We start from the raw sequence: 16,125 nt of genomic DNA, 5'->3' as shown, positions 1-16,125 counted from the left end.
GATTTTCAGATAAGATTTCAGGTTTAATGTTGAAGTTACAAGAGATTATTGCTTATATTCTATTTGCGGTCAAAATGTTTATGTGGCTGTTGTGTTAAACAGTATTTATGAATCAAGCTGCTTCATGCAGATACAAATTTGGTTAAAGTGTGCAAATTAGTATATATATAAAGTCCATCATTATAATTCATATATATAATATGAATAGTTATGAGTGGCAGCAGAGAACGGACTGCCTCACTGGTTCCTTCCCCCAGAGATGAGCCGTGCACTTGAGCTGACTGTTAAACAAGCACTACTGTACATCACTGTGCACGAACAAAGCAATACACAAAGCTTCCCATCTCCTGACCTTAAGTTTAGTGAGCGTGCATGGGTGTGTGTGTGTGTGTGTGTGTGTGTGTGTGCATGTCTGTGTGTGTCTATGTGTACCCGTGTGTGACTCTGGCAGTGTGTTCCCTCCACCTTGTATCAGTGTGTGTGAGGAGAGAGTGCCTGCAGGGGTGTCAGCGGAGGTTTAAGATATTCCGCTTGCTGTCAGCACCAACACATTTCTCCCTCTGCACCGCTGCACAGATATGGAAATCCAGACTCCTCAGAATGCAGAGCACCGGATCAGCTTCAATTTATTCCATTCTGCTCTCTCCCTCTCTCTCTGCTACCTCCCTCCCTCCATCCCCCTCTCTCTGTTCTCTCCCTCCCCCTCAACCCTCTCCTGCTCTCTCCACTGTCTCCATTCTGTCTTTGGTTTTGTGTTTGGTCTGAGCTGCTCTGTTCATTGCATAGGCCCCCAATGAGGAATTGCAGGGAGGTGAGAGGATTTTTACAGAGCGGCTTCAAGTCTTAGTGGAGAGAAGATGCTTCATTCTTTGAATCTATAGTGCAAGGTAGAAGAGGAGGGATGCCTGAGTGAGAACATTTGAGCACATATAGCCCTGTGTGTGTGTTTGTGTGTATGGTGGGGGGAGACTTGTTTGTATTGTGCACATGCAACAATGTACCTGTCCCCTCACTCTTGTTAATTACCAGCAATAGAACGGCAGCGGCCCACATTGCTGGTGGTGAAACACAATTAGTCAGTTGCCAAGCCGCTCTCAAAAAGGCTATCTCGCCAACACACAGTGTCATCAGTAATCTAGTCTCAGCATAATCTAAATGCCAATGTCTATCCTCTGTGATCCATCCCCAGCCCGCACTACATTTACATTCTAATTAGATGTGGCCAAGGCCGCTTTATAAGGACCCTTTTTAATAACATGGCTGCATTCACCTTCTCACAGTCCCATCGCGGCTGTAAAAAAATAAATAAAACGAAACTAAAGAAGTAGGCCACACTTTATATTTTGTCCCTTTGACATTGTGGCTACTGAGGATTTAAGTAGCTTTTAAAGCCCTCAGCACCCGAGTGTGTGTAGCCTGACAAGAGGTTTTCTTGTCTCTAGAGGATGAATTATAAATGGAATTGCAAGACACGTGTCAAAGCAGGAATAAAACGCTAACTCTATACACATCATTCCCCATTCATCACACATTCAGGCATCAAGGATGTTAAATTGTCGTCTCTGTAGGATTATGTTTAACATCTTTTTGAATGAAGACTTAATTTATGATATTTGTACTAGTAGTTGTAGTATTTAGTAGGTTATTTGTAATAACTCTGGTTTTAAGGGTTAGGGTTAGTGTTAAAAAAATAACATGTTTTAACTCTAAGTAGAGCTTCACCTCATACATATTTAAGATTATTTATCAATCTGCTAGTTGTTTTCTTACTTCAATAATTAATCTTTTAGTCCATAAAATAAAAAAGAATAAATACATTTATATCACAGTATTCTGAGATTAGACAGCTGTTTAAACAACATTGACTTTCAGTACTTTTAGCTTTAACAGTAGAAACTGCACCTGTTTGAGGGTTTTGGTGATATCACGTTGTTTTTAAAAAAGAAGACGTGACAGAAGCTAATGTGACGAGAATAAAACATCTTCTGGATCACTGCCCTCATTTTCACTCTTGTGACAGATCCCTCAAGGCAGGTGAGGAGTCTGGTTTCATTTGAAACTGTCAATTGGTTGATTTCAGGAGCTGAAAGAGGAAGATTGGCAGCTGTTTTCACAAAGTACGTAGCTACCAACACATTTTTCCTGAGCGGTTGTACGTTAGAATTCAACGATCTGAGTCAATGCCGTTGACATTTTCCAGAACTTCATGGCGCCTGTATAGGATTTTTTTATCATCAATACCCATTACATCTGCACAATACTAGTATGACTACAGAGCCAGTCTCATTCCACACATACTCTCTTCGCTCTCTAAGCAATACCCAAGGTCAGGATATAGATACAGAGCCAACTAGCAGTGAATTGTAGTATCTACGTTAAAGGACTTTCAAATCTAACTCAGATGCCCCAGACAGAGGCACCAAGCCTTTTTCATATTTCACCAGTGGCAAGACGTAGGGTCACAATTTGATTTAGGAATGAAACCTTTAGGCTTAATTATCCAATAGGGTTCGAGGAGCTACATGTAACATAGAGAGTGACAGCAGTTCTAGCCTTTCATGGATGATGTAGCTGTTAGAATGGGTTATACAAGTAGAGGAGATATACTGGGATGCTGTGGGAGACATCTTCATACTTGGGGAGGGGACAATTGCTCATGTTACTCTGTTAGCGTTTGTATGTTGTTCCAGCTTCTGGTCTCTTTGATCCGTCACGTCTACATTAAACTCTTCTGTATAAGACATCAGCTGCTGCCTCAGTTCTCCTTTCAGCAGCTTTCATCACGACGCCCACCAGTAAAATGTCTGAAACATGTCAGAGTGAGCTTGTGTGAACAGGAAAGAGTCCGGAAAATTCACTGCGAGCCAGTTGGCGTCTCGATAACATTTCTAACACCTGACAGAGGCAAAGCTGAAAGAAATTATACAAATATCTCAGGAGGAGAAAGAGGAGCCAAACATGTAGAAGATACAAAGATGTCAGCTTGGACAGACAATGAGATTCAAAGTCTTTTGGCAACAAGAAGTGACGCCAGTGTCGATGTGCTGGAAACAACAACATGTACATTTCAGCAGCAGAATTTAAATGTCCTACCTCCTAGAAACTCTACTCGGGCTTCAGCTCTCGCCTCAATGTTCCAGACATTTTCCTGAATGTGTCTGACCCGGAAAATCTTCTGCTACGTTCTTCATATTCTTTGCATTTTCCACAGTGCATGTCTGAAAACGTCTCAAGGCACTCGAAATATAACCAAAAATATAAACACAAACACTTCACCCTGTACCTTTACCTGAAAACTGAAAATCACCTTCATAAACTTAAATCCTCACATATCCTATTATGTTCAAGTTAATAAACTCTGGCCCTTTATGACTTCTGAATCATTCTGTGTCCGCTAATGACCTGTGACGCTAAGTGGGGAAGATGGAGTTTAACAGCGTCGTTATCTTCATTGACTCACACATTTTTTTTAGACCTAAGTTAATTATTACACATGATCTTGTACAAAGATTACCTCTCAAAACCAATGCTGTATTATTATAAACTCTACTCTTTCAGTTTAATCATTCAAAATTTAACTATACTCACTTTCTAGTATTTGCAGCAACAGACTTATGAATAAAGGCACTTTTACACACAGAATATACTGTAACCATTACAATATTTAATGTGTTTCAGAAGGCTTTCAAATCTGAAAAGCTGTTTGTTGTTTGTATTCACACAGATTGACAAGGGGGGGTTTAGATAACATCTGGGCTGGTTTAGATATCTCAAGATAATCTTAAGTGTGTCTTTGTGTATTAAAACATAAAACCACAACAGTGGATTGTGAAAATAATCAGATCTGGAAAGTGAATTAGAAATTACATTTGTCTAAGCAACACCACAGTGTCTTTCTGTTCTCTGGGATCTTAGTCAGGACAAACGAAAACATTAATGCTTAGACACAGATCTGCGGGGGATTGCTAAGTACATCCATAATACACATATGCCTATGATCTCATAATATATTTATAATTTAAACAAGAGTTGACAGAGCGCACAGAATTCATTTTATTTCCCTCTGTCGTGCTCATGTTGTGTCCAGATGACTTCTATGTTTCCCATCGGCTTGAGAATGAAAATTAGAGCCTGCCCTCGACAACGCATCTACTCAGAAGGAACAAACAGTAAAAACACGTGTTTTATTTCACACCACATGCAGCTTCAATAACAGTTACACCGAAAACGAAACATGAAGTGATGTCACATTTTAACCATATTGTTTTTGAAAAAGAGCAAAACAATTCTAATTAAATTCAAGGCTGTGTTTGCGTGATATTTATTGAAGAAAATGAAGGTGTAATCGAGGAAACGTATCTAAAGGTTTGGGTTTAGTAGTTGCTATGTCCTCGCAGTAAGGCAGCGTTCAACAGCAGCACAAGAGAAGTGACTGATAAGCTGTGACCCTGTTCTAAAGAATCACTCTGTGGCCTCAGGGTCAAAGCTGCTCCGTCTGTTACGGCACATTCATACTGGCAGTTCCCAGTACCTGATAAACTCCCTGGCTCAGTCATAACAGGTTTCCAAGTTACTGTGGGAAGAAAAGCCAGCACCAGTGTTTTCTTTACAACTAGTGAGGTTTGACTAACAGCACTGTTCAAAAAAGGAAAAGTCAGACATCAGTAGATCTACAGCAGAGACGCTCGGTCCACTCAACGCTCATATGTGAGACAATTTCAAGTTCATCTTTTTTTTTTTTTTTTTTTATTAAAAATCCGTTTTTCATTGGGTCTATCTGTGTCTCATTGCCCAAAAGTAGCTTGAAATTGATATAAATTTGGTAACACCCTTGTAATCACCATCAAACTGAGCTATTCTAAAAATGCCCAACAGAACGCAAAGCCAGACCAATCTTAAACTTATAGTTTCTGTTTCGCCAAAGGAATCTTTGTATTAGTTATTATATATACACCTGAGTCTGTAGCTTATCAAGAACAGCACTGTGTCCACGAGTAAATCCTGAAATGAAGAAGAGGACATTGAAAGCAAGTCGAAAGGAACTGATGTGCATAATGGTAGACATTAACATTTTAGGGAGACAACAACATGTGTTTTATTTTTTCTTCAATAACATATGTTTTCCAAAGCTACTGGTCCTGCCAAACAAAGTAAAGTAATCGCAACATGCTTACACACGGTGTCTTCAAACTAAAACGATTTCCCTCCAGACGAGTCGTTCAGCTTGGTATCAGAGGTAATGTACGTCCATACTGACACACCTGATTATGCAAATCAAGTGACCATTGACATACACTGGGCATGCACATACAAGTCTAAACAGGAAGTAGATTGTCTACTTGGCCTTTGGTTGCTTAGTTGCCGAAAATAATACAAACAAGCAACTGTGCCTGATGAGAACCAATCAGGAAGCAGTTGTGGTTTGCTGCATCATCGTTCAAAACGTCTCTGTCGTTTTCTGTTCTGACTGAAATGCAGCCCAGGAGTTCTCAAACCAAAATGTGTCCAGCGACATTAACGATCTTCTCCGTTTATCGGCAACAGCGATGTTTAATAAACCGTGGTAGAGGAGGAGGCAGTGAACTGAATTGAACCAGGTTGCATTTTATTGCTTGGGTGTTCCGCTCCTCGTTTCCAAGGGTGTGAATGCACCATTTAATTTTTCAGAAGTACGCAAGTCTTGCCAACAACCCACATTCAATCTGTGAGCGACTTTATTATTTCTAAAGCAAGAAGCTTCCTTTTGTCTATGCATAGCATTAAACATTTGGAGAATGTATTTTTACTGCTTTAGTTTAATTCTCTCAGGAGACGCTTGAGGCAGAATTGCCAGTGAAATATTATTAAGAGACCATGGATGTATAAAAGAACCCCAAATTAATATTCATTTCTTAAACTCAAACTGGGCTGCAAGCGGGTTTTTAATCATTCAGTATGTGTTTCCATTGAACTGAAGAGTTTTCACTAGACTGCGATTTCCCTTTTTGCCAGGACATCTGATTGGCTGTTGACATCCAGTGACTCCGAAAGGCTCTGCCACGTCCAACATTCCCTGGCTGACAGACTTTAAACTGTTCGCACGTCATCTGAGCCTTCACGGTTTTTCGGCTCTGCAGTAAAGCAATTTTGGGGAAGTTGTTTATCATGTGTACTCGCAATGTGAATGTGGAGTTTGGTTTGGAAAGACATCTGCCGGAGCCAAGTAGCCACAGATGGGAGCCTTGACATCAGGTCTGAGGGGAGAGTATTTTAAAGTCCATTACACTCAGTATTGAATTTGTGTTAGCGTAACCATTTAACACAATGTTTAAGTCAGGAAGTTTTAACTGTGATTGCAATGTCAACAGTGTAGTCTAGGAAAATATATTGGTCCTCAAAAGTTTTTAACACTGATCCACTGAACTGAAACTGAACCACAGATTGATGTAGGCTGATGCCTTTTTACCGGGCATTGCCTCCAGCATGTAATCAATATGTATACAGTGTAACACCGTCGACTAACTCTCAGCTGACGCTCACACACATTGCCGGCAGTACTTCTCCTGGAAATTATCACAATCTGTGTGTTGTTTATCTCTGCGCCGTAGAAACCAAACCTGTGGGTGTCGGGATATTCTTAACAATGTGTCCAGCTTCTACTTCTCTCTGTATCAATTAGCATTGTACTTTGGCTGTGATTTGCTGAGCCTAGAACTGCAGTGTACTTAGAGATAATCCCTGTTTGTGAATCAAGCAGGGATTATGAGTCAACGTCGGTATGGTGTTGTCTGATCTGACGCTCCGGGACATCAGCAGGTGAACATCATACCTCCCACTACATTCATCATGACTGAAAGGTAAACTACGGAAAATGCCAGAACCCAATTCCAGAGCTCATGTCTGAAAATGTCTCCTGCATCTGTGAGGGGACCAATACAATTCTTCTTTTGAAAAGTACCAATGAGCAGCTGCAGTTTGTACCTGGAAGCCCCTCGAACACTGAAGCAGTTCAGGATCGACCTACTCAGATTCTGTGTCTTTGCCTGGGTGTCGGAATTGCAAGCCCTTCAAGTGTAAGCTGTCAATCACAAAGTGCCGAACGGACAGTCTGAAAGTGGTTGGAAAAGTACTTTTCAGTTTGTCAGCTTGAGGTGGTCTTCATCGCTCAGGTCTGTAACTTTGGGAGACTGACAGTTTGAAGTTCTACATCGGTGAGCCGGCTGTGTGTTGGAGTGAAAAAGGGCAAACCACCAAATGCTGTTCTGATTCTATTTTTCATCCAAATTCCTCACATAGCTCTTTTTGGTGCCTGTTGGTTTGTGGAGTGCAGCAGTGGCCTCTCTGCAGTTGGTCTATAACAAGCAATAAGTCTTAATAATTGTGACAAATTTAGTTTTCATAACATAAAACTTAGATGGAGTCCAGAGGCGAACTGTTAACCAATCAAATCAGTGTGGGTCAACTGGCCATTTGGAGCAGACTGGGCTATATAACGAAAGGGGCCTTAAAGAGACAGGACAAAAATCAAGTGTTTTAGGCAGAGGCTGAAAAGAAGAGCTGCAGCAATGGACCATCTTAAGGAAAGTAATGTAAACATTGTTAAGTAATAACCTAAATTAAACATTATGAACCTTAATAGGAATCATAAAATGTCTCCATCAAACATTTATACTGGGATTTGACAATATGTGGGTAAATTACAGTATTTGCAAATGTTACCACCACGTCTTTACTGCTATACGTCTGTCTGCCTCCCAACCAGCACCACCTCTACAGTCCTGATGTGTCAGACACTGGTTCTCCAGCAAGTTGTGACTAACTGTCATGAGTGTGACTAAATAGGCTGAACAGCATGCCGTTGGTTGGAGAAATCATTTAGCCATTACAGCCCCTCAGTGTCTGTGAATACAGCTTCAGGCATGAGGGTTTGGACAGACCGAGAGATGGAGAGGGACTGCTTTCTCTGCAGTGGGAAGCAGGGATGACGCTTCCTTCTAACCCCTTGCAAACAGCATGCCAACACAAGTCTCCAACAGCACCCTCTCTATCCACTTGTAAATTCACCAGCTCGGCAGCACAGGAAGGGAATGTAAATTAGGTGTGACTAACGGCAGCATGGGAATCCAGGCAGTATTTCCCCTCCTTCTCTTGCTTTTCTCCCTGGCTACCAAGGAATTACACCCCCTCCCCCTTCCCAGCCCCTGTATGCATAGAGAGAGAGAGAGAGCTCTTAAATGTACCACATATAGACGGATGACACACTAGCTTCACCTGGCAGAGTTTGCACTGCATCTCTTTTTATTTTCAGTCTTTTTTATGACTGTAGTCTTCTTTGGCTGCATCCACACTACGAACCTTTAGTTATACAACCTATCACAGTTTTTTTCCTGCCTTCCACATTTCTCCTACGTTTTCAAATGCCCAAAATTGAGATGTTTATGAAAGCTGCCTGTTCTGTTTTAAGGCAGAACGGCACAAACAGAGACATTTTGGAAACGAAGTTGCAGCTACTCGTATTCACGCCCGATTGGTCGTTCTCAGTCCCAACTCGACTACCAGCGTCGAAGGCAAAATGTGACAAACACTTTCTTTCATCATCGATTCCATTTCCTCATTGTTCCAAGAAACTGAAATCCCCTGTTTTCCCATTCAATGAATTTTCTGTAACTAAGCAGCCAACTGCAGAGTCACCGGCGCGCACATGACCATTATGTGAACTGTCACGTGATATTCATTTAGTACAAGCTGAAATGCTCATCTGAACGAGGATTGTTTAAGTTTAATAACTAAATGCTAAACACCCTCTATTTCTTCTTTTCCTCTTCTAGAGCTTTTAGGGGCATTACAAGCCAACCGATACTAGGTCCTAAAAAAAACATGGGAATAGGTTTTTCAAGAATATGTGAGTAATATAAACTAAATAAACTAGTAATGTGACTCAATGAATGGGGATGTTGGTGGGTTGTTCAGTCATCCTGGTGTCTCCACAACTATTTCATTGATTATTCATGACCCTGTCTGTTCTAGCTGTGTTAAAATGTAACCTATAAAGATAGATAGATAGATGGATGAATGGATATGGACATAATAGGGAGGTCAGAGCATATTTCTTATCACCACCATTAAATCCTGCCATTGAGTTTAATATTGTTAAAGCTTTTCCACTCCGGGCGCTATATTGTGATAGACTCTGAATTGGTTATTGTGGGAGCCCAGTGGGGATGAATGTCACACACACTGTTACATTCAATCAAAGCTGGTGATGCTCCACTTTTACCTTCACTTTTCTGTGTCATCACGGCTCGAAGTAATTTCCTCATGTCAAGGCGCGCTATCTGAAGGTGCATCAACATGTGGTCAGAGTGTACATACGTAGCGGTTCTAGGTTTATTATCCAGGTGCACTGGGACTGGTGTGTAATGAAAAGATGGCATACAGAATTCTGCCTTTTTTTTTTTTTTACTCTTCGGTGCGTAGGCAGTTACTCTCACAGCAAGAGAAGTGGCAACCAGCTTATTATTCTTGTGATTATTATTGCAAGGAAGCTGATGGCCCAGCATGTTATTGATGTCAGCAGACCTCTATTTCAGTCTAATAAATACTCTTTGGACTACTGCCCCTGGATTTTCCAAGGGATTATGCAAGGTTCTCTCTCCATCATCGATGAGCTGTATTCTCTCCGCTCGAGCGAAATGGGAATAGTACGCATGCAGTCATAGTTGTGATTATATAAAAATAGTATCCGAGTGTCGTGTATGTATGAGCAACTGTGTGTGTCTGTGTGTGTGTTTTACGGTCCTGGTGATGGAAAGCTAGCCCTCTGCAGACAGCCTGTGCTTATTTTATGGCCTCCTCCCCAGCTGCAGCGTGTGGGCAATAAACCTTTCTCCAGCAATCTCCAAACAGTCCAGCAATCAATGGGAAATTATCTCAGCCAATCGATGGGCCAGCCTTTCTATTTCTCCCTCTCTCTACCTCTCCTGCTGTCCTCTTATCTGTATCCCTTTCTCCCTCCCCCTCCCTCCCTCCCTCCCTATCCTCCCCCTCCTCATCCCTTGTCTCGTTTTTGCTGTCTCTCTGTTTTTTCCACCCACTCCTTCACTCACCCTCCCTCTCTCCGGCTTGCATTCCCTCCAGCTCTCTGGGCTCCGCAGCACCTACTCTGAAATGCGACAGCTCAGCAGCTCCAGAGCCATTAACAAAAGTCGCCTTCACACATGGAATATGTAACAGCATTGGATTGACTTTCCTGGAGAATATAATGAGTCTGACCCGCTCATACAGCCAGAGAATACTCCCTCCCCTCCCCCCCTGACAGTTGTGACAACAAGGGTACTTACTGTACTCTGTGTTTGCTGTTGCTGTTGTCCTTGGTTGTCCGTGGCCAGTTGCACGAAACCTTGTTATTTTTCCATGTTTCACTTAAGGATGTATTTTAATGAGTTCACAGAATTGCCTAAAGTGTTCTTCTCGAACCGTTTCCCTGGAATAGAAATCAAATAAGTGGTTTCCATCATTCAGTCCTTTAAGCAGTATAAATACTCGGAAATCACTATGGTGACAGAGCTGACGTGACAGCTAATTATCCAAGTCTTTGTTGGGGTGTGTTCACTTGAAGCTTCAATAAATGAATACAGAACACTTAAATTGACTCGAAAAACTTGAATTAAAAAAAGTAAACATGATAAATCTGATCTCCACATGGCTTTAAATATTGGGTTTTGTTAATACGCTACAGGGAAACGAAACAAACAGGAAAAACTACTATTATTGAAGCAGGTTTCTCTCAGTAGTTTTTATATTTTCCACACCTCAAGTTTTATGTTAGGCAATTATCATTTTCAACCACTATGATCAAGATGATTCTATTCAAAGTAGATCATAAAACCACTTGCAGGTGAAAGAGGTGATTGGTGGTTATGAACCCACAGAGAATCATCAGCTCTGCGGCTCCTCTCGGCTTCACAGGGCTTTCCAGCGTTTTTCATCTTTTTGTTTTGGTTTTCCTGCCCCAGCTGTTTCCATTCACTCTCACCGCACTAATGGTGTCATTTCGGTCGCAGCATTGCGGCTGTTTTCAGTAAAAAGGCTCTAAAAACCAACCATAAGCTTTACCTGCCCTGCGTTTAATGGCAGACAGGCAGTTAGTGAATAGCTGGGGAAACACATCGGAGCACAGAGCAGCTGAAGAGAGAAGAAACAGAGTGATTATTGAAGTTGCATTGCCAGGTGGTGATGACTTTAATAAATGCTAATGTTGCTCCATGTCTGTTGGAAGTGCAAATAGACGACTGTTTGAAAACATCTTCTATGTTGAGTTTACATCTGGTCTCGCTGCTCCAGGTGCCCTAATTAATTGATTAACTAATTCATGATTTCTTCTTCATTTCAGCACTCAAGGTAATGTATGTGCCTTAAGTGTCATAAAGGGAAATCTGCATTTTCACCAGTCGATTTAATATTTTTCTTGACATAACAGATTTATCATCATCTAGATATCTACTGATGACTCGAGCCAGAGTGATGGGGATTTGATTTGGTCCAATAACGATGCTAGGGAGTAAAGATTTACAGATACTGATATATCTGTATGTCGCTATCAAATCGTCAGGACAAAGAAATGTAATTGAGGCTTGATATTTTACATTTCAACCATGAAGCTTATTAGAAAAACTATGAATACAGAGAAAAACCTAAAACACATGGTTCACGTCTTTTTAAACAGTTTATTGATTCGTGCCTGATCCGGCCTTTTCAATTGAAAACAACCATATTTTCCAGTAGGGCAATTCTAAATACAACACATCACATATACAACAAAGACAATATTTCTTGTCCTGACTAGCTAAATACTTTTTTCATGTAGTGATGTAGATTAAAATATATTTCATTCTATTCTCCACTGTTTGATGAGCAGATGGGAGAAAACAGATCTAAGTTTGCTGCGACGAGTTTGTTCATTATGTTTTATTAAAAAACAAATGATCCTACTTTGACAACTGCCAAATTCTAAAAGCAGTTATCTGCCTCTTAGCGTATAATGTTTATTTTCGAATAGAGTACACACTAGAGTGGAACTACTCTTAGACCACTTATGCTGAAAAGCTTTCTCTAAACCATGATGCTTTTCTGTTATGGTGGATTTATCATCAATCTTGGATAAACTTTTTGGCAGCAGTCAACCAAAAACAGTTCCAGAGGTGTTTCCACACCTGAGCAGCAGTATTTGCTCCTGGCAGAGCAGACAGACACTGACAGCCATTCAGACAGAGCTTGGAAATGGTGAGCAAACAACACTTCTCCTAAACAACTTGTTTATGCTGCTCCTACCCACAGAGTTCGGCTATAACGCGACAACATGAAAAGAAAGCACAAGTGACAACCGCCACCCCTGCCTGTCACACTTGTATCATATTTTCCTCTGCCTCAGCCGCGGGGAAAACATCCAGCTAATGCCACGGATTGACAAGCGGGAGGTGTTGGGCAGAGAGGACGGGAGGTTATTTTTCTACCTCACAGTGAAGGATGGTGGTCAACACGGGTTATCAAAACCCAGCAGGTTGTTCTGCACGGAAAAACAAATTGAAATGTGATTGATACAGAGGATGTTGTATTGTCACAGCTCCGGTGGATTAGGAGGTCGGCGTCAGTTCAGTGGCTGCAGGAGTCTATTTACTCACCATATCTATGAGCATTGATATAAATAGCAACTTGATAAAAACCCTCCAGAGAGTCTCTGCTGTTTTCATTCTTTGTTAACATCATCCGAGGTTCACATGAAATAGTCTGCAACAAATTCCTCACAACAATGGAGGTTACTGTTTTATAACTTGAAGATGGTGGTTTCCTAATCAACAAGTTTTTGCAGGTGCTGGTTCGCTGGCTCAGCTACGAAATCCAAAAGGATTAATGACAGAGTTGTAGGTTGTTACATTCTTGGCAGAGTAAGAAACGTGCTCAGACTTTAACATTCCTCGGATAAATCCATGGAGAACACTCACAACTGCTTGTATAGTGTGATGTTTATTAGTTACCGCCCGGCACTCTCACTTCTCTGTTTCCACCTGGCTCAACTCGTGTCGGTCTGCTGGAGGGAGTTTTCATACCAGTACAAAGGTTTAGGCTCATTTCCAACCATTATACAATCCATCACCCACCACTTCATGGGGACATTCCTCACACTGCTGCCACTAGGGGTGCTATTCACTACGATGCCTTTCAATTCAATAATCAACACAGTTGTTGGATAAAGATTGATGATTATTACGAATTTATAAATCTAATTGTCATATCATGATAATAGTACACATATGACAATGTCATGTAAATGATCAAGCGTCTCTAAAGCCTACGAGGTGACGCAGAGCTGTGATTGGTCAGCGTGGTAGCATCGCATTTCCGGCAGACTCGCCGCCATTTTTTAATTGAGTTGAAGGAAAAACGTTTTTCTCTTCTTAGTTGCAGTGTTTTAAGAAAAGGTAACTGATCTTCAATATCTATCAGCTCCAACTCCAACCTGATCAGCTTAGTAACACTCCCCATTGTTCCGAAGTAAACAGAGACGCGCCGTAGGATTTGTAAATTCACAAACCAGAAACCGGAAACATTCAACACCAGCATAGAAACTCTTTGTAATGGACTTACACAATCACACACACCTTCGCAGAGCTATGAACGCTCGGCCCAGTGCGTAGGCTCTGTGCGCTCCTATGGCGTGACCAGTTAGCGCCTGTGCGAAGCAGCATAGCAACAAAAATTAAGACAAAAAGCTCAAGCTAGACAATCTAATGAGTTAGAACAGTGATATATCCCATAAAATCTGATACTGTCTGTTTGTATTCATCTTGTAACTCACTCGCGGCCTCAGTCGGGTTTTGTCTCTGGAAGCTACGTTGACAACTACACGTCACATGATCTAATTTTCAAGTTTTTTGTTTGATATCTTTGTTTTTGCTGCCAACAAATTGAATTAGACTAAGAAGAAACAGCTGATTTCCTTCAAATAAAATGTTCTAATGTCAGAACTTATTGAATAAATTTATTTACGTCTCCCTACAAACAAACCACTTCATACAAGCATATCAACTCCAAAGCAATAGAGTTGAGTTTGGGGGAAATTAGCTGTTTCCTGAGATATTTTAAAAACCACGTGGAAATATTGTATCTGAAACTTGCCTCAACTCGAGCCTTATGGTCTTTTCAGCCCTTTTTAAACAGCCTGTTCAAGGTGAAGATGTTGTGTCTTTACTGCGCCTCACTCACTGTTCCTCATAAAAGACAGTGTGCTGTTGTAGAGGAGGTTATTCACACATCAATGTCTGTATAAAAAGGAGAGTCGCAGATCACGCCTCTAATTCCAGAACACCACTACGCCGTCTAAAATCACACACTGGCTTTACACTGGCTTGCTTAGTCCAGTGTAAACAAGCAAACCTGGCATAATGAGGGGTCATTGTAATGGCACTATGTCTGGATCTGGTTTAAAGGGGCTTCACTCGCCCTCTTGCTCTGTGTGTGCCTGTCTCCTTCCATCCCTCCACAGTCTACCCAAGGCCGCCTCTAATCAGCAGGCCTTGAGCTCTCATAAAGGTCACTCTGTCCCTTTGATGGTGTTTTGATTCATCCCTTCCTCTTCTCTCCCCTCCCACCCTTCCCTTTCACCCCCTTTTCTCTCACAGGGAAGCTGGAGAGCCAATACCACCAGGGTGCCAAGAAGGGGCTGGTCCCGTCAGCTGCAGAGTGACGTCAGAGGACAAATCGCCTGATCTCACGGGAACCAGGCAAATTAGGTTCTCCGAGAATCAGCCAGTTTCCACAGGGGTAGTCTCAACCATTTTTCAGGAGTTGTCAACGCTGGAATGTTATCAGTATGGACTCATTCACTCTGTCATTTATTTACTGACGTTTGCATCTCACTAAAGAAATGTACACTGCACATAAATATATAATCCTTTTGACAATTTTCTGCATTTGTCTCTATTTTGTACACAAATCTAAGCTTTATAATTTGCTGTATTCCAATTAAAATTCAATTTGTTGAAGAAAAAAAGGTAATCTAGTTGTTTCTCAAAGCAAGTTCCAGCTCAAAGACATGAGTTAGAACTTATAACTTTCATAAATTGCGACACCAAAGAAACATATTATAATATCTACTCAACAAGCTAATAACTAAAGGAGTGCTTTGTCCTCACATCTTCAGGATCTGAATATGAAAAAACAAATGTCAGTTGCTCCGGACATTTTCCATAAGTGTTCCCTCCAGTAAGTGGATGTTTTGACGTTGCTGACACTGGATGAAAGATCCTGTCCCTCTCTTCTCTTCAGTGGTCTGTCATTACTCTTCTCACGCACGAGGCCACATCTAGACCAACAATAGCACTCAGTTAAACCATCCACCTTCTAATTCATGTCAATGAGACCTTTGCACTGGCAAAGCAGTGGGGGAGGGGAGGAGGAGAGAGACCCAGAGGGATCCTGGATCAACAGTGGAATCCAGCATCACCCAGCAAACTAATAAAATACATGCATGTGCATATTCACTAACTTTTATTGTTTGAACGTGATTCTGTTGTTTACCTCACAGCTGCAGGTGGAGATAATTATTACTTGCTGTGATGTTTTGAGTTTTATTGATTTATTGCGTTAGAGGTTTAGAAACGAGCATCGGATGAGTCGACAGGCTCGTGGGCTTCTTGGGTGGCGACGTCAAGGAAAACCCTCGGGTTCTTTGGAGGCTGAGATATTTTCTGTCTAAACAGCAATGGATTATCCAGCCCGAGTGTGAGCTCTCCACTTTGAAACACATCTGACGCTGCAGAAGTTTAATATTGAAGGTGCATATTTCCGGTGTGGCGGACCTGTGGTCACTGGTAGTAATGTGATAATAATATTAAGGCTGGTTTATGGTGTTTCAGAAAAAATTGATGAATGGCCAAAATGGAGTGATAAACAACACAGCCACCAGAACTCGTTTGGGAGTAATAATACTTAATATAGGTAAAAAAAAATGGGTGAAATTTGTCTTTATTCAAAGGGGATTCCATTATTTTCCTCCTTGTTTATAAATCTTGTTGTGTAAATGAACTGTACTTAAAAACTTTTGGAATCGATCCAGTAGATCAGCTACCGGAGCATTTCTTTTATTAA

At 41.3% G+C, this 16,125-nt stretch overlaps 1 protein-coding gene across 1 annotated transcript in view; it reads left to right on the top strand.

Moving 5' to 3' along the window:
* Nucleotides 1–14,941, top strand: part of trip4 (thyroid hormone receptor interactor 4) — a 65,343-nt gene extending 50,402 nt beyond the window's left edge. Inside the window, exon 13 of the mRNA XM_062400314.1 lies at nucleotides 14,658–14,941. Coding sequence (XP_062256298.1) covers nucleotides 14,658–14,722 — 65 coding nt within the window. The 3' untranslated portion in view covers nucleotides 14,723–14,941. The remainder of the gene's footprint in view (nucleotides 1–14,657) is intronic.
* The last annotated feature ends 1,184 nt before the right edge of the window (nucleotides 14,942–16,125 follow it).

The sequence above is a fragment of the Platichthys flesus genome, chromosome 1 (genome assembly GCF_949316205.1).
Source record: "Platichthys flesus chromosome 1, fPlaFle2.1, whole genome shotgun sequence".
Classification (NCBI taxonomy): domain Eukaryota; kingdom Metazoa; phylum Chordata; class Actinopteri; order Pleuronectiformes; family Pleuronectidae; genus Platichthys; species Platichthys flesus.
The sequence above is the reverse complement of the archived record's forward strand: the minus strand, read 5'-3'. Positions and strand labels throughout refer to the sequence as shown.